This window comes from Phyllopteryx taeniolatus, chromosome 16 (assembly GCF_024500385.1).
Source record: "Phyllopteryx taeniolatus isolate TA_2022b chromosome 16, UOR_Ptae_1.2, whole genome shotgun sequence".
NCBI classification, from domain to species: Eukaryota; Metazoa; Chordata; class Actinopteri; order Syngnathiformes; family Syngnathidae; genus Phyllopteryx; species Phyllopteryx taeniolatus.
In genome coordinates, this window is record NC_084517.1 from 15,145,166 (window position 1) to 15,164,301 (window position 19,136).

Below are 19,136 nucleotides of genomic sequence, written 5' to 3' on the forward strand. Positions count from 1 at the left end.
CAATTCTGTGTCAATCCGTGAAACTGGTTACATTTTTTTGTTTGTTTTTTGCAACCTTTCCACGGGACACTACTGCGGAAATCGGCCCAAAATGCCTGACTTTCTGTTCAAATTACAGCATGGGTCCTTGAGCCTTTTTCATGCTGTCCCTGTTCCTAATATCTTTGTTTACTTATTTAGCAACATTTATTAAGGCAAAGTGTTCATCCAAGTCATGAATGTGTATCTAATAAAGTGTGTCATGTCTCGATATGATCGTATTTCATGCGACTGACATCAGGGTCCGCATGACTCACACAAGACTTCCTCTCATGCCTTCTTATCCTGTCAAAAGCTGCCGCTTTCTCTGTCAGCCCTTTTCACACTGTGAACTGATTGTGGCAGCTGATAGGCTATCAGTAATTGTCTTTGGGTTGCAGATGTAACCGATGCGATTTTGTCCAGCGGTCAACTGCAGACAGACAAAAACAACAACAAGGGGTAGTCGTGGAACATTAGCATTTCGGCTAGCAAGCTAACAATAGCGTCGTATTGTTTTACAGATAATACAAGTACGTAGCTTACCTTGGAGCAGACAAAAGGTGTGTCGGTTGAATTTTGAGTGATTGAAATGACTACACGAACGATCGCATAGCTTTGCATTTCTTTCTTTCAAATTTTTTAAATTATTTCAATTATATATTTTTTATATATTATAATTAAATACAAAAAAAGTAACCATAAGGGACGTCACATCTGTGCTGTGCTGTGATTGGCTCATCTACGTTTGTGGTTGTGACTTGGTGTAAAAGGTGCAGGTTCTTTTGCTAACCAGAATTTGAGGGACGTATTTTTTTATATATAAACAACTTTGTTGTCCAAAGAAACTCATGCATGTCTCTCCAAACATTGTGAGTTTTATATTTTAATACGAAACACAAAGATACCTAGTCGTCGTTTTTCAGGGAAAAACTAAACTTGCTAAAAAATGGGAATATGTCTTTAATTGGACAGTAAGGATGTGGTCTCTGTATCTCCATATTTGGAGATACATGCTTTTCATTGGACAATGACGATATCCTTGCCGTCAAATGTAAAACCTATTTCTATGAATTGTGTCTGTGTTTATTTGAATTCAAAACACAAAGAAATTAATTTTTTTTTTTTTTTTTTTTTTTTTTTTCAAAAATCTCTCATACTGTACATGATTTTTATTGGCCAGCTATAATATCCTTACATTTCCAAATTTGATTTTAAACCAAAACCACATTTATTTTGAGTGATTTTGTTTTTGAAGAGCAACAATAACCTATCAAAATATTTGGATACATTTTTAATTGTCTTGTTTTTGCATGAAACCATTAGAAAGAATGAAACGCCACAGGCTCGTGACAGGACTGGTCTTCAGACCGGTTTGGAGTCATGAGATCCTTACAGATTAACTCTAGTGTCCAGGAGAAGACTTCAGGAGCGCTTCACTAGCGCGTGATGTTGACAGGAGTCCACCAAAATGAATGTAATGACCCTAAATCCTCGTCCCTAAACCATGGTCTCAAAGCATAATTTTTAGTCCCTTAACATGAACCCATAGTTGCTAAACCATTGTCCTTAGTCACTTTTCATTAGTTACTGACCCCAACAGTTAAACAAATCCCACAAACTCTTCGTCTTTAACCCTTAATCACTATCTCCAACTCATAGTCCTTAACCCAAAGTCCCGAAACCTTGGTCCTTAGCCATTTGTCCCTAACCCTTAACCATAGTTGTTTATCCTAACCCGTAGTCTCTATCCATAACTCATCCCATAGCGTATAACCCTAAATGTTAGTCCCAACCCTAACCCGTAGTCCCAAACTCATACCCCCTAATTTTATGTCTCTAACCCATAGTCACCAAGCCTATCCCTAACTCATTGTCAATAACCCTAAACCATAGTCCTGAGCCCATAGTCTCTAATCATGTCATGTAATTTTGAGGGAATCCCAACGATGTCAACAAGATGACGTATTTTGACATGATATAATCCAATGCCCCTTTTCTACCCCCTTGTGTGCACCCCCAGCAGCCCAAATCATGGCATCAGAGGACGCTTCATCGGCCATGTTTGTTGAGAGCTGTGTAGTCCAACTAGGGCTGGGATATCCCAGCGTCAAGGTGTCGCTGAATGATAGCGCTGGTGTGCTGTCACGCGGGACCTTATCTACGCCAAACTTGTGGGGTTGCTTAGCAACTGGACGGCCTGCGGGTTACAGCATTTTCTCCACTTTGACGTAGTTTTGGTTTTGGGTGTTCCCGCTCTTCGCCGTGGGGGTCTCGTCAAGGTCGCCTGGTCGCATCTCATTTTCGTAGAGGACACGCCGACAGCTGCCGGAAGCCAGGCGGGAGTACCTGAATGCAGGTAGGGGTGTGGTCTACTTTGAACCAGAGTCCCACCTACTTTCTATTTATACTTTATGTTACATAGTTTATAATAGAAACTTGATATAACCCTTATGCATAGTCCAGAAACATAACTAGCGGTTACAAATCATAGTGTCGAAGTAATAATTCCTAACCCTTAGAACCTAACCCAGCCCATAGTTCCAATCTATATCTATGCGTAATCACTGATTTTACCCCCGTAGTCCTTAATCCTAACCTGACGCTATAACTATCTGTAATTTATAGCCCTAACCTTAACCCTACCCATAGTCCCTACTCCATTGTTTTTAACCCATATTCACAAACCCTTAGTCCCTAACCGTAACCAATTGTCCCTAAATAACCCATAATTCTTAACACTTAGTCCTTAACCTATAGTCACAAACCCTTAATCCCCAATCCTAACCAAATCCATCGTATCTAAAACTATCCTTAATTCATAGTCCTCACCCTGTCCCGTAGTCCTTGTGTGTAGCCCATAGCCTCTACACCTATCCGAAACGCAGTCCCTAACACAGTTTTATAACCCATTGTCCTGAATCTGTAGTCCGTAACCCGTGGTCCCTAACTCCTTAGTCCCTACCTCCCTCTAAATTTAACCCTTAGTCAAAAACCTTAATCCCACAGGCATTAACCCAAAGTCACTAACCCTTAGTCCTGAACCCATAGTTGTTAATAATAGTCTCCAAGACTATCCCTAACTCATAGTCCTCACCCTAACCCATAGTACCTCAACCTGACTCATAGTCCCTAACCCTAACCCTTGGGCCTGATTCTGTAGTCTTTAACCGCAACCCATTGACCCTAACTCATAGTCCCTAATTCTTAGTTCCCAACCTTCGTATCCAAGGCTATAGCTAAATCATAGTCAGAAAACCCTTAACCATAGTCTGTAATCTTAAACATAAACTGTTATTTACAGTGTTTCATTGGTCTTTAGTAGTGGGCCTTTTATTTATAGGAATTTATTTTTATTTGTTGTTTTTTTTCTGCACCAAAGTCCTTTAGGAGGTCAGAGAAGACAAGAGGGTGTGACTCAAAGATAGAACAGTCATAGTTTTTTCTAACAGCTGATTATCAGTCTGGAGCCATGAGTCTGTACATCAATTCGTGGTGACTTCATGTTGTCGTCACGTCTCTCCCTGTGTGTTACTGTTTATGTTGAAATCATATTTGACTCGATGGTAGGAATCACAAATGAGAATAAAGTTGAATTTTTACCACATTTGTCCTAGGTAATGTACAAAGTTAGCTGAGAGTGTCAACCCAGAAAGCAACTATGGACAACAAATTGACTTTTGATGAGGTTGGTCTTTCTTTTGTCATCAGTGGCCATCGTTTGAGATGAAAATCGCTTCGATCTGACACATTTCCAATTATTCCCCCTCCCTCTTGCATGAAATCATTTCTCTTCTCCTGCAGCCCAGGGACATGTCATATGAAGACCGTGATCCCTCCTTCCCCTCCTCCCCTTTGATAATGTGAGTCCTAGAGTCATAAGCAACGCTATTCACAAATTCATAAATTACATACATGACATAATCTTTTCACACTGGTCTGTCAAAAGATTGAAGTTACAGGAATGATAGAAACAATAGTCAGAACTCTGCAGCATTTTATGTGACAACTGTACATGAGTAATAAATACTACTGGTATATGTGTGGATGTGATTGCCAAACTTTACAAGAATAAATATAAATACATATATATATTTATATAAATATAAATAAATATAAGCAGTGCATAATAAACAGATTATATACGCTGAGGTGAATGTGAACAGCAACAACAATAGTCAGCAGCTTATGTATCTATAATGCTGTATGTGTCAATAACATATATAAAGAGTGTATTACAAATGGATTCCATATCGGCAGCAGTGAATGAACAGCAGTAAGAAGTCAGCAGCGTTGTATTTGGCAACTGGATATGAGTAATAAATACTATATATGCAGGTGTGAATAGCAAGTATTACATGCATAAATATTGTATATCGGCAGGCAGGCAGAAACCTCCTATGTCCAAAAGTGGTACATTTATTTGATTAAATAAATTAATGAATAAATGTATTAGTCCATACTATTGGTCAGTCCACACATGGGTCTGTTATTTTGACAAAATTATTGACCAAACTGAAGTGTAGAAAATGGATTGCCCTTTTTATCGATGCAATGCTATTTGGATCAACAATCATGGTGGGTTTTTTTTGTTTTGTTTGTTATTTTGTTTTTGTGTCCTGAAAAGTGGTGGTTTTGGAGGTGACGGATACAATTCCACCCAATGCCAGCGATATACGGAAGTATATGTGAACAGTCGCAAGAATAGTCAGCAGCGTTTTCCGTCTGATGTCTGTCGTCTGAATTCAAATGCATTTTCTCCCAAACCCAAGCACTGTCAACTAGTAGGAGTCTTGCTGCCATCTTGTGGCAAAAACATTGAAGTACAGCCTAGTTGCTGATGTTTCATCTTGAACCTAGATTGGTAGATACTGCTCTCGTGTGTCTATTGACAGAATTGCAGCTTCTTAAAGTAATATGTCTTATTTTTCCTTCGTATGGGCCACCATGTCCTCAAACTGAACTAGATTGTCAAAGTGGAATATGATGTCCTCAAAGTGAACCAGAACGTGTTTCAGGTTTACTCAAAAGTTACTAAAGTGGACTAGAATGGTGTCAAAGTGGACCATAATATCCTCAAATTGGACTAAAATGTCCTCACTATGAACCAGAATGCTCCCAAAGTGGACCAAAATGTTTCTAAAATGGTCTCAAAATGGATCAGAATGTCCTTACAGTAGACCAAAATGTCAAAGTGAAACAAAATGTCCCCAAAGTGGACCAGATTGTCCTTAAAGATGGCCAGGTTGTCAATGTGGTTCATGATGTCGTGAAGTAGAAAGTCTTTAAAGTAGACTACATTATCTCTAATCTTCTAAAGTCGACTCGAATGACAAAGTCTCAAAGTGGATCAGAGGAAGCTTCATCTGCCATGTTTCAAAGTGGATCAGATTGTCAAAGTGTATTAGGAGGTCCTCAAAGTGAAACGAACTCTGTTCAGTTTAAAGTTGACCAAAATGTCCACAAAGTCGAATACAATGTCCCCCATTGCGGAATAGAAAATCTTTCAAATACACAAGAATGCCCCCAAAATGCCCTTAAACTGTGCTAGAATGGTCTCAAAGTGGATATGGCTGTTGCTAAAGTGGACCAGAATGTCCTCAAAGTGGAGAAGATTGTCAGAGTTCATTAGAATGTCCTTAAAGTGGACCAGCCATTCTTTAAAGTGGACCAAACTGTCCTCAAAGTGGACCAGACTTATCTAACCACCTATGAGGTCTGTGGTAATTCTCCTGTAGCGTCATTGAGTGCAGTACTCCATTTCTCCATTCCAGGAGGTGTCCGGCAGACCGTGGTGATCTGTGCGATGTGGAGATCGGGCGGAACGATGAGGTTGCGCCTATGGAAACGTACATCTTTCCCAATAATTCAGAAGGTAGGCTCCTCTCATCCCCATGTAGTGGCATTTTGTTTAATACTCCACGTGGTTCTTTCAGCCTACCTCAACCTGAACACCAACGCCGCCACCAGAGGCGACGCTCAGGTCAGTTTGCAATCCTAAAAACATTTTTCTAACCAACTTTGTTAACTAACTGACCGTACGATTTGGACTGCAGGCGTACGTAGAACTGAACGTGCTCCAGGGAAACACCTGGCAGGAGACGGGCCGCTGGGTGGGCTTTGAGGAGAACTTCAACGCCGCAGCGGGGGAGTGGGGTCCTTCCCACACGTCCTACCTGACCTTCAAGAGTCTCATCCAGCTACGCAAGACCATGAGCACAGGTGACTTTGGACTTCATGTCAGGATTAAATCAACATTAATTTCTGAGGGGCCAGAGTAGCTCAATCTCATCTTTTTCAAGTCTTTAAAATAGACCCAAATGTCCTTCAAGTAGACAACAACGTAAATTTAGTTGTTCCAAAATGTCCTCAAGTTGGACCAAGACGGCCTCAAATTGACAAAAATGTCCTCAAAGTGAACAATAATTCCATAGTGCAACAGAATTTGATCAAAGTACAACAAAATGCTTCCTAAGAAGAGCAGAATGTGGACCACAATGGTTCCAAAGTGGACTGGAGTGTCCTCAAGTTGGACCAGAATGTCCTGACAATGAGCTAAAATGTTCTCAAAGTGGAACAACATTCTCTCAGTGTGGACCAGAATGTCCTTGAAGTGCACCACAATGTCCCCGAAGTAAACCAGACTATCCTTAAAGTGAATAAGAATGTCCTCAAAGTGGACAAGAATTTACTCAAAGCCGCTCAGAATGTCCTTGAAGTGGACCACAGTGTCCTCAAAGTGGATTACAATCTTCTCAAAGTGGACTGGATTTATATAAAGTGGACCAAAATACCTCAAAAGTGACCTAGAATGTCCTAAAAGTGGACTAGGATGTACCCAAAGTGTATCTGAATATTCCCACAGTGAACTGTTATGTTCTTAACATAGACAAAAATGTCCTCAAAGTGAACTAAAATGTCCACAAACTGGACTGTAATTTTCCTAAAGTGGACCACAGTGTCCTCAAAGTGAACGTAAATGTTCTCCAAGTGGTCTTGAATGTTCAGAAAGTTGCTCAAAAATGTGCCCAAAGTTGACCAAAATCTTCTTTAAGTGGACCAAGATGCTCCCAAAGTAGACCAGAATGTCCCTAAAGTAGACCAGAATAATCTAGCTACCTATGAGGTCTCTGAGGTTTGTTTGTTTTTTTCTGACGTTGACATTATTTACACAGGTGCCGTCATCTTTGACCTGAACGCCAGCAGTTTGTCATCTGTGGCTGAGAATGTGGTGGACGCGCTCGTCAACAAGAACGAGATCCGAGCTAGCGATCGGGATGCTCTGCTGAGAGCGCTCCTCATGCGGCGCAGGTAAGCCCCTTGCTCCCCGGGGGTCTTTTCATGAATGCATCTCCACAATGTTTAGCACAGTAATTCTCAACCATTGAGGGACAAATTCTTTTGCAAAGTGCAATCCAGACTTCATTAAGTACGGCTTTGCAAATGGGGAAACCAAGGCAGTGTGTGGAGACTGTGCCAAAGCTATCCAACGAAGCGTGGAAGCCTGTTGGATTGTAGTGGATTAGTTTTTTGTTATGGAATATGAATTACCAAAGTTACATCATTTAAACCAAAGGTGTCAAACTCAAGACTCGAGGGGCCAAATCTGGGCCACCATATCATTTTATGGGGCCCACTAAAGCATACAGTGTGCATCTATTTCATGTTTTGTGCTGAAGTCTGTCCCAAAATTGCAAATTGTCTTGACTTCTAATAACATTGAGATATTGCCAACATTTTTAATTACCAAACCCCCTTTTTAAAATGAATTGAGCGATAGTTTCTATTTTCCTTGACGTAGGATTTCAAAACTAGTTATCCATCAATTTCTTGTCTATGTAGAATAATATGATGAGGTAATAAACATTTATTTGGTTTTACAGTCATAAAAGCCCTCTAAGGGAAACCATAACTACTGTACAATGCTGTCCACACCAAAACCGGGCTTGAAATCCCTACAGTGTAAACATTTGAATGGGTCACAGGCTCTTTGTACAGGAAAGGTTTGTGTCCGAGGTAAAAAAATAAAATAAAAAAAAAACATTTTAAAAACCCTGGTAGAACGCCCTTCTTTGTGTTTTTTCCCCCAGCCAGTCCAACAGACCTGTGGTCACCCCCTCGGGAGACATTGAGATGCAGACCTTTTCTGTTTCTAAAAAGGTATTTATCTCATTTTGGTGGTCCTCCACCCGAAATACTCCAAATGCATCACAGCTTCCCCTTTTTTTGCAGAGAGACAGCTGTGACAACATGGAGGCCTCCGTCGTCCTCTCAGGTATCTCCATACCACATTCAAATATTTGGAAGTTAGAGCTCGAATCAAGAGACTGTCCCTCAAAGGTGCCCTGGACCTTCTGGAGAAGCCAGTGGTGGCTTTCGTCAGGCTTGGAGACTCTTTGGTGATGGACTCTGTGCTGGAATGTCCCGTCCCTGTGCGCTTTGTGTTCGTCCTGGTGGGCCCTAGTCAGGCTGGCATGGACTACAGCGAGAGCGGTCGTGCAATGGGGGCTCTGATGGCTGACTGGGTGAGAAAATGGGACGACCATCTGCCTTGGCTGGTTTGGTTGAGATGAAAAGACAGAGGGTAGATAGAAAGAGAAAACGGCTTAGAAGGGTTGAGAGACCAGGGTAGGGATGAGTGAATCGGCACAACAACAGACAAGGAGCTAATGTCTTCCGCTCTGCTGCACCAGGTGTTCTGTCTGGAGGCTTTCTTAGCACAGACCGACCAGGACCTGACCAACGCCATCGCAGACTTCATGGACTGTAGTATTGTCATCCCCCCAACGGAGATCCAAGACCTGGGGATGCTGGAGCCTGTCATCAAGTTCCAGAAGAGGATGCTGCAGGACAGACTGCGCCCCACCGACAACCGCCTGGCCTTCGGTGACAGAATTAAAGGTAAGCCGAGTGAAACAAGACTTGACCAAAGAACTTCAGGGTCAATTTGATGTGTCCAGTTAAGAAACCTCTGGAGCCACCCAGAGAAGACCCCCTGGCCCGCACCGGGTATCCTTTTGGGGGCATGGTGAAAGACATCAAGCGTCGCTACCGCCACTACATCAGCGACTACACCGATGCCCTCAACCCACAGGTCATGGCCGCTGTCATCTTCATCTACTTCGCCGCCCTGTCGCCGGCCATCACCTTCGGAGGACTTTTAGGTAGGACTGAAAGCATCCCGTAGTTTCACATAGTGAAATATTTTGACGGCCTGGCAGACTTGGTGTGTCAGAGAATTTCCAGAACTGGTGTCACAAAAGATATTTTCAAATCCAAACTACAAACTTTCAGTTTCCCCCCTTCGAAGTAATCCCCCTGGAGTCTAATGCAATTTTGCAGCATTCTTTGGCATGCCTTAAGGCAATCCTGGAAGGATCCTCTGCAGCTCCGTCATCACTGCCATCTTGATGTCATCCATGTCTTCAAAACGTGTCCCCTTGATGTCCCCCTTTAGAGTGGGAAAGAGGGGGGAAAAAAATCACACAGGTGAGATGGGAGGGTTCTTCTCGGCCAGTTATAGTTGGATGCTCAGGGCATTGTGCGCAGATGTGTTGTCATGGTGAAACAGTCACAAGTTGTCTTGCCACCTTCTCACCTCTTCTCGCACATGGAATGAAGCGAACGCTGCAGGATGTCTTTGTAGGTGTCCTTGTTGATCTGGAATACTCATAGTTTGTAGTTTGGGTTTGTAGTTTATCTTTTGTGATACCCGTCCTGGAACTTTTTTGACGCACTTCATGGAAACAATTACAAACAAATTATGGAAAACTCAGTGGTACCTTAAACTATGAGTTTATGTTGTATATCAAATCAAGTCTCAGCATTGAAATGAATTTAAATTCCATTAATACGTTCCAACCATGGTTTCTGCCATTTTGGAAATCGAAGGAAGGAATTCAGTGCTTTTTTGGCAATCTCTGGATATTCTGCCTTGATTTGAATCCATGCTTTTCTTTTAATGTGGGTGCTTGGTCTCCATGTGCCGAGGCAGTCGAGAAGGCTTCATTGCCTCTTTTGCGAGCCTGGTGCCGGCGAGCTATTACGCAGCGTGTACTTGGTGCTTGAGGATCATCCTACCCATATTTTAAATAGGGCTGCTAATACCTTGTCTCTTTTGTCTCTTTCTTTTTCTTGGAAGTGTTCAGCCCTTCTTCTGTGTCCTCTTTGGCCTTTTCCCCTTTCCAAAGAAGCTCTCCAAAGACGATTGTTTTTCTACTCCTTTTTGTTAGCTTGTGAGCTTACTTTTTTACTAAGTGACCGAGACGAGCAGTTTCACCTGTGTAGAGAGACACAGGCGGATGCACATGATTTTCAAAATAAATCTTTCAGACTCTGATGATCAATTCAATATTTTTGTTCAGTCTCCACTGTCAATCAAATACAACTTCTACCACCTGAAAAAATGGATACTACTTCGTCCAGCAAAAATATATCCACTGAAAACCTCCGGGGGCTGGAATAAAATATATCCCACTGGGTTCTCACGGAGCTTTTTCACGCCCCAACAACAAGGCACTCTAAAGCAGCCACGCCAGCGTGAAGCCCCCTTCAACACACTGGTTGTCATGTTGGACATTAAAAAAAAATCCTTGTTCTTCTGCCTTCTCTCCGTGACATGCGCACACTCATGGCCAACAACGAGGCGCTCTAAAGTGCCCACACCAGCCGGAAGCCCTGGTCCAAATGCTGACTTGTCAAGACTTTTTTTTTTTATTAACCCCCTGCTCACTACTCCACCTTTTTCTGCGTGCGGCCAGGCTAGCGGACTATCCGTAGGGAAGATGCATTTTCATAGTGTCTGCATAGCTAGTCAGCCAACGGCACTTCCCAGTTGCACCAGATAACCTCTGATACGAATGAAGGCGCTCAAGTTCTTATATAGTGGGGAAAGACTGACTCTTGCCAGTGTATCACTAGTACCCTTTTTAGCCACACCCAAAGAATTTAAGAAAACTGAAATAGTGAATAACTATTCAATGCTATATTGCCAGCATTGAGTACTACATACGGTAGTTCTCAGTTTGTGCACATTTTTCATCAATTATCTTCAAACATTTAGAATGTATTTAGAAACAAATCTCTACATTCATTTTACATGTTCCTTAATTATTCTTTGTCATAGCTGAAAAAACACACCAGATGATGGGTGTGTCAGAGCTGATGATCTCCACCAGCGTCCAAGGTGTCATCTTCTGCATCATCGCCGCACAGCCTGTCCTGGTTCTCGGCTTCTCTGGACCGCTGCTGCTCTTCGAGGAGGCCTTTTATAATGTACGAGTCCACCGTAAGTATCACCGTTGCCTTCTTGTACCTCATTGTCACGCATATGTGCCTTGTCATTCCCTTGCTATAGTTCTGCGAATCCCAGAACATTGAGTACATAGTGGGCCGTATCTGGGTGGGTATTTGGCTCATTGTGATTGTGGTGATCATCGTGGCGGTGGAGGGCAGCTTCCTGGTGCGCTTCATCTCCCGCTTCACCCAGGAAATCTTCTCCATCCTCATCTCCCTCATCTTCATCTATGAGACCTTCTTTAAACTCTTTAAGGTTTCCCACACCGGACACATCTTCTCATCATCTCTACATCCATTTGTCCGACCATGCTTTTCTTATCACTTGGTGTGGTGTAGCCCTAATCCCAAAATCCTTAACCTTTCCCCTAACCTACCCCTAACCTTTACCCTCACCCTTATCTCACTTCGAATTTCTCAACCTGAACCCTGATTAACTGCTAACCCTCATCCCTTAACCCCTACCCCAATTCTTATGCTGAACTCTAACCCTTGCCACTAACCCTCCTCCGTAAATCACATCCTACCCCTAATGCCAAAACTCAACCAATTTTCTTAGCCCTTACACTAACCATTATGCCTAACCCTAACCTTTGTCCATAACCCTTACTCATACAACTTACCCAAAAGACTTCCCTTATGCCAAACCCTTAATGTACCGCTAACCCTTCACCATCTTACTCTTAACCCTTACACCTAACCTTTACCCCAAACCCCTTGTCTATAACACTAATGCCCTTATGCTGAGCCCTTACCGCTAACCCTTACGCCTAACTCTAATTGTTATGCATAATTATTACTCTCACCCTTACCCTAACCCCTACTTATAGTAAGCATCCCTTAACCAAACCCTTACCCTTATTTCTAATCATTGTCCATAACCCTCACCTGAACCCCTTACCATGATCCCTAAACCATTTGCTCAAACCCTCATGTAGAAGCCCTAACCCGTATCCTTAAGCCTTATCACAGAACTCTTAGCCTGACCATAACCCTAACTCTTACCCCTTAGCCTTAGCCTTACGGTACCTCCTCCTGCACAGATCTTCAAGGCCCACCCGTTGCTTCTGAACTACGAACGCCTGAACGAATCCCTAGAGAGCCCGTTCGACAAAGTCTACAATAAGACTTCCAACGGCACAGTGGTCATCCACAACGTGCTGATTGTGGGGCCCTACCCCAACACAGCGCTGCTGTCTATGTGCCTGATGTTGGGCTGTTTCTTCATAGCCTACTGCCTGCGCCTGTTCAAGAATGGCACGTACCTGCCCGGCTGGGTAAGTCGCCGCCGCTGAGTTCAAATCAGGTCTTTTGGTCTTTTCCTGACCAGTGTTCTCGTCACAGCTGCGACGCTTGATTGGAGATTTCGGGGTCCCCATCGCTATTTTCATCATGATCGCTGTGGATATCAGTATTAAGGACACCTACACTCAGGCAAGTGATTTAAGCGTGTAGTCTGTGCAGAGGTGGGGGAATCGAGTAACATGGCTAAAACTAGTGAAAGACTTGAGTTAGTATTCATGACGCTTGACTGAATATGAGATAGTGTGCCATTGCTTTTGTTTTTTTTAATATATTTTTTTAAAAGTGCGCGCAACACTGGCAACCCACCAGTATGCTATGATGCAGATTTGATTAACTACCTCTTGAAGCAAGTATCATGGAGAGAGCTCCAAAGATTATTACATTTGGATTCGATTATTTTGTTTTTGCCAAAAATGCGGAAAAGAGACAAGCAACATATAAGGTTTGCAACTCAAAAATAAGAAACACAAGCAACCACAACATGTAACTTCAACCCACAGAAGAACCCATAAAGATGGAAGCTATGTAAACTTCACAACTTAGCTCACCAATTGCTCGTCAAACATTAACCAAGCTTCATGTCAATTTTGCGTTTAATTGAGAAGACCATAAAGTAATACACAATACGGAGACTGAATTTTGTCCATCCATCCATTTTCTGAGCCGCTTCTCCTCACTAAGGTTGCAGGCGTGCTGGATCCTATCCCAGCTATCATCGGGGAGGAGGCGGGGTACACCCTGAACTGGTGGTCAGCCAATCGCAGGGCACATATAAACAAACAACCATTTGCACTCACACCTACGGGCAATTCAGAGTTGACAATTAACCTACCATGCATGTTTTTTGGGATATGGGAGGAAACCGGAGTGCCCGGAGAAAACCCACGCAGCCACGGGGAGAACATGCAAACACCACACAGGCGGGGCCGGGGATTGAACCCCGTACCTCAGAACTGTGAGGCAGATGCCCACCGTGCCGCCAGACTGGTTTTGTAACCAGTAAAAAAAAAAATATGTGATAGTAGAAGTGCAAATACTGAACTGCAAAATGGCTAGTGTGCCAATACAGTATATGTTGTAACTGAGCAAAATTGTATGACTTGATTTTTGACTTACTTAAGCCAAGTAATGACTTGACTGGATTTGCTTGAAATTTTGTGGAGACTCGACTTCACTTGCTTGATTATTGCCCCAGTACTGTAATTTTTGACTCCCTTAAAGCTTGAAGGTTAAGACTTGAGACTTATGTATGACTTGGATAAAGTATCTGTGACTTACTCCAACCTTTGGTGTTTGGCATGTACGAGTGTGAGCGTTACGTTGCTCTCTTGCAGAAACTGGTCGTGCCAAAAGGGATCCAGGTGACCAACCCTGACGCCCGTGGCTGGTTCATAAAACCTATGGGAGAAAAAAAAACCTTCCCCATCTGGATGATGGCCGCTTGCTGCGTACCAGCAGTCCTCGTCTTCATCCTCATCTTCCTCGAGTCCCAAATTACCACGTGCGTGATGATCAAATCCTGACAATTGCAACATTGTTTGTTGTCATTGAAATGCCGCTGTTTCTTTCTCCTGCAGGCTGATTGTTAGCAAACCTGAGAGGAAGATGGTCAAAGGCTCAGGTTTCCATTTTGACCTGCTCCTCCTTGTCACCATGGGTGGCATCTCATCCATATTTGGGGTTCCCTGGCTGAGTGCTGCTACGGTGCGCTCTGTCACACATGCCAACGCTCTCACCGTCATGTCCAAGGGCCCCAAACCAGAGATTGAAAAGGTGTTGGAGCAACGGATCAGCGGCATTCTTGTCGCCATGTTGGTTGGTAAGTAAATGCAGTGTGCTTAGGCTGAACCAGGACTTCCTTTTGTCTAATGTCATGGAAAAAAATGACTCTTTTTATTACAGAGAATACCTGAAGCACATTTGTATTACTGTATATTTGCAAAGAGGTCAGACAATGCACACAGTGACAGGCAGTATGCTGGGATCTGGCCACAATCTCAATTCTCAAACACAGAATTTTATACTTCCTGACACTTAAATGTACCAGAACAATAAACATAATACAGGGAGACACAGTCCAGTGGTCAGACGGAAAAGCATTGAGGGACAAACATAGCATCACCGATGTGTTAGCATCAAGGGACAATAAGGAGTCTCAAGGAGCAGAGTGTTCCGTCTTCCTGCAAAATGCATTTTTCACACCTTACCAGGGTTCTATACAGACATCAGTCCCTCCTTGTCATCTAATGAAACCATGTGTTACTCTTCCAAGCTTCACTAAGGCAAGGGACACAACTGAAATGTAGTAGTACATGTGAGAGATAACATTTTCCATCACATTACAGGTACATACTGAATTCTCTGTTTCAGGCGTCTCTATTTACATGGAGCCCCTACTGAAGATGATCCCCATGACGGCCTTGTTTGGAATCTTCCTCTACATGGGTGTCACGTCCCTGAATGGAATTCAAATGTGGGATCGAATACTTCTGTTGATCACGCCCAAGAAATACCACCCGTCCGATGCTTACGCCACCAGGGTACGCACCTTCTTCCAAGTCACTCCTCTTCATTTGAATATTATAAAGCAGTACTTCTCAGACGCGGGTCCCCTGATTATTTGTGGTCCGCAAAAAATTTTGCAATAGGTTATTATGTTGTGTCATTTTTTAAAAAAGTTAGCTTTGGGACAATTAAACGCGATGACATGTTTGTGATGTTACCACCTAAAACTGACATCGGTCTATTGTCTGCATTGCGGAATATCCCTTAGACAGGCGTCTCGCTTGTGAAGCTACCTTGGAAGGCGGAAAATTCACAAGTCGGCGTTGTACCCCCATTGTCGCTTGCGATCCAGGAAAAAAAATGCTGAAAAATTACATCTTACATAAAGTGTGAAAAAGCCTTAATTCAATGACTGCACTGTATTTAGTACACAGTACATATTGAAGGAGCAGGGTCAAAGATGTATTTCTAGAACTTTTCTGATGTGTTTTTTACATAGGTGTCCACGATGCGCATGCACCTTTTCACGTTGATCCAGCTGGTGTGTTTGGCCGTGCTGTGGATGGTGAAGATGACCCGCTTCTCCCTGGCACTGCCCTTCATCCTGCTGCTCACCGTGCCGCTGCGCATGCTCATGACCGGCACACTCTTCTCAGTCATGGAGATGAAATGCGTGAGTACATTCGCCATTCCCTTGAACCGTTGTCTTTTAGAATAATTCCCCTTTTTTTTAGTTGGGGAAAGTACATTTTTGTGCTCAAGGGGCCACGTTTGATTTTTATACAGAGAGATGGGCTTGATCATTCATAGATGAGGTTTAAAAAAAAAAAAAGTGTAGTTTGTTTTAAGAATAAAATATTTCATACATTTTTAATTGTAGTAGTATTCATTACTTTAATACAAACAACCAATGATTTAAAAAAGAAAAAAAGTTAAAAAAAAAAGTACAATTTATTTTACTAATATTTTGGTATTGTAATTTACAATAAATCAATAACTGATTCAAGAGATGAATAAAAAATCAAAATGTAAACTGGTTCATTATGTTATTTTATTATTTACAATAAATAAGTGAATCAAGTACAGATAAATTAAATTGTTTTATTTTGTATTTACAATAAATCTATTAATTATTCAATAAATAATACAAAATTCAAAATGTATTTTACTCATATTTTTTAATTATTATTTACAATGAAAAAAATAACCAATAGAAAGGTAAATTAATTAAAGAGATAATGAATGAATGCATTTTAATTAACCACTTTTTAGGTGAAAAAATGCTAAATTAATGCAACAAATATTACAGGACTTTCGATTATGTAAATCAGGGGTGGGAAAACTTTAGTGCTCAAGGGCCACATCTGAGTTTTAAATAATTCGTAGATGAGGTAAAAAGAAAAGAAGGTAAATGTTCTGCATGTGAATTAGTTGATTTAAAAAAAAAAAATTCATTCTCATTTTAATATAGTATTTGTAATTAATTTAATTTAACTTACCAAGTATTAAATACATCCATCTATCCATCCATTTTCTGAGCCGCTTCTCCTCACTAGAGTCGCGGGCGTGCTGGAGCCTATCCCAGCTGTCATCGGGCAGGAGGCGGGGTACACCCTGAACTGGTTGCCAGCCAATCGCAGGGCACATACAAACAAACAACCAGTCGCACTCACAGTCACACCTACAGGCAATTTAGAGTCTCCAATTAGTGCATGTTTTTGGGATGTGGGAGGAAACCGGAGTGCCCGGAGAAAACCCACGCAGACACGGGGAGAACATGCAAACTCCACACAGGCGGGGCTGGGGATTGAACCCGGGTCCTCAGAACTGTGAGGCTGATGCTCTAACCAGTTGTCCACCATGCCGCCGTATTTAATACAATAAATAACAAATGTTAAATATCCATCCATTTTCTACCGCTTATCCGAGGTCAGGTCGCGGGGGCAGTAGCTTTAGCAGGGACGCCCAGACTTCCCTTTCCCCAGCCACTTCATCCAGGCTGAGGAGTGTGATCCCCCTGTAGTTGCAACACACCCTCTGGCCCCCCTTCTTAAAAAGGGGGACCACCACCCCAGTCTGCCAATCCTGAGGCACTGTCCCCGATGTCTATGCGATGTTGCAGAGGCGTGTTAACCAGGACAGCCTCACAACATCCAGAGCCTTTAGGAACTCCGGGCGAATCTCATCCACAACCCGGGCCTTGCCACTGATGAACTTTTAAACCACCTCGGTGACCTCAACCCCAGAGATAGGAGAGCCCGCCTCGGAGAGCCCAGACTCTGCTTCGTCATGGGAAGGCGTGTCGGTGGAATTGAGGAGGTCTTTGAAGTATTCTCCCCACCGACTCACAACGTCCCGAGTCGAGGTCAGCAGCGCCCCATCCCCACTATACACAGTGTTGATGGTGCACTGCTTCCCCCTTCTGAGACGCCAGATGGTGGACCAGAATTTCCTCGAAGCCATCTGGAAGTCTTTCTCCATGGCCTCACCGAACTCCTCCCATGCCCTGGTTTTTGGTTCAGCAACCACCAAAGCTGCATTCCGCTTGGCCAGCCAGTACCCATCAGCTGCCTCAGGAGTCCCACAGGCCAAAAAGGCCCGATAGGACTCCTTCTTCAGCTTGACGACATCCCTCACCGTTAAATATTTATGTAAAATTGTTCATTTTAAGTGTTTCATTGTAATATTTACAATAAATAAATTAACCAATTATTTAATTAGATAAATCAATAGAAAATGAATAAATACATTTAAAGTAACACATTTCAAGGGGGGGGGGGAATAGCCAAATTAATGCTCTAAGTATTACAGGCCTTTTAATAATGTAAATGCTCCATAGTCTGGATCAGGGAACTGAGCAGGCTTTGCCCCCACCGCCACTCCAGATGATGCATTTGCATGTTCATTTGTGTTGCAGTTGGATGCAGACAATGCTAAGGTGACCTTTGAAGAAGACGTCGGGGAGGATGTGTACAATGAGTCCCCACTTCCTTAAGCGAAAACCAAATAAATTCAAACGTATGGCTAATGATTCATTTAGGGGGGGAATATCTTTTAAAAAAAAAAGAAGCTCCCTATTTAAAGCTTCATCCTGTCATGCAGCATTATGTTTGGGATTCTTTTGTTTTACTATTACAGGTGATACCAGTGGCCTTTCTTCATTTAGATGTAGATTTTTCTCGTGTGTAAATTAGAGGTGTTATCCTTTCAAATTTGATGTAAAGTCCATTTTATGCAGTTTTTAATGGGAGTAAGCGGGATATTTATCATTCACAAACAAATTCCCATACTTCGTTACATTTTCTGCCGTGTTAGTGGTTTGTCAAGTTGTCATTTTAAGGGATTTTCTCTCCAGTCCACAAATCTAGCATTTGTATGAAGACATAAGCTGTTATATCTGAATTGAATGAATGCTTTTTACAAGTGTTTGACAGAGAATTTGAATACATGTAAGTTTTGCTTCTTCATGTCTGTACATGCATATGGTTTAACATAAATAAACCGATTAGTAAAAGTTTCATTTTTCCCATTTGTATTAATTTATTTAATATTAACCAAATAATAGCCCTAATAGCAGAATACAAATACATTTAACCATAAAATACATTTAACTTCTTTTCTTTTTTTAAACAATACACCACTAATTACAGAACTTTCAACGACACTTTGCTTTCACGGCACTTCAGTTAAGAGGCTCATTACAGTGATCTTTGAAAACTGCACATCTGAAAGCCAGAAAACTATGACATTACACTGTATGTGACTACTCTAACGAGCATGCGTCAAGCGTACCTTCTGTTATCTTTATTAAAAAAAAATTCAAACGGTGAAATACATATTAAAACGTGGCACGTAAATGAATGACGTAAATATACCCTACAGCAAGCGAACGCAGCACTATTGAACAAGGCCCAGAAGTCTGTGAGCAGTTTGTTTTCCTCACCCGGCTGCCGCGATTGGACGGCCCCGGGGTTCCGCCCACAAACACACAAGGTGGAGTTGGAAAAAGGAAA

General features: G+C 42.3%; 1 protein-coding gene across 1 annotated transcript; it reads left to right on the forward strand.

The window, feature by feature from the left end:
* Nucleotides 1–2,247: 2,247 nt before the first annotated feature.
* On the forward strand, nucleotides 2,248–18,643 carry slc4a1a (solute carrier family 4 member 1a (Diego blood group)). The gene is made up of 21 exons (XM_061749659.1): nucleotides 2,248–2,377; nucleotides 3,636–3,706; nucleotides 3,823–3,881; nucleotides 5,793–5,893; nucleotides 5,955–6,001; nucleotides 6,075–6,240; nucleotides 7,194–7,329; nucleotides 8,109–8,178; nucleotides 8,251–8,293; nucleotides 8,359–8,543; nucleotides 8,712–8,919; nucleotides 8,979–9,182; nucleotides 11,144–11,292; nucleotides 11,375–11,569; nucleotides 12,357–12,590; nucleotides 12,658–12,747; nucleotides 13,953–14,119; nucleotides 14,196–14,437; nucleotides 14,989–15,158; nucleotides 15,623–15,796; nucleotides 18,041–18,643. The coding sequence occupies exons 2-21, from the start codon at nucleotides 3,680–3,682 to the stop codon at nucleotides 18,116–18,118; spliced, it is 2,745 nt and encodes a 914-aa protein (XP_061605643.1). The 5' UTR covers nucleotides 2,248–2,377; nucleotides 3,636–3,679; the 3' UTR covers nucleotides 18,119–18,643.
* The last annotated feature ends 493 nt before the right edge of the window (nucleotides 18,644–19,136 follow it).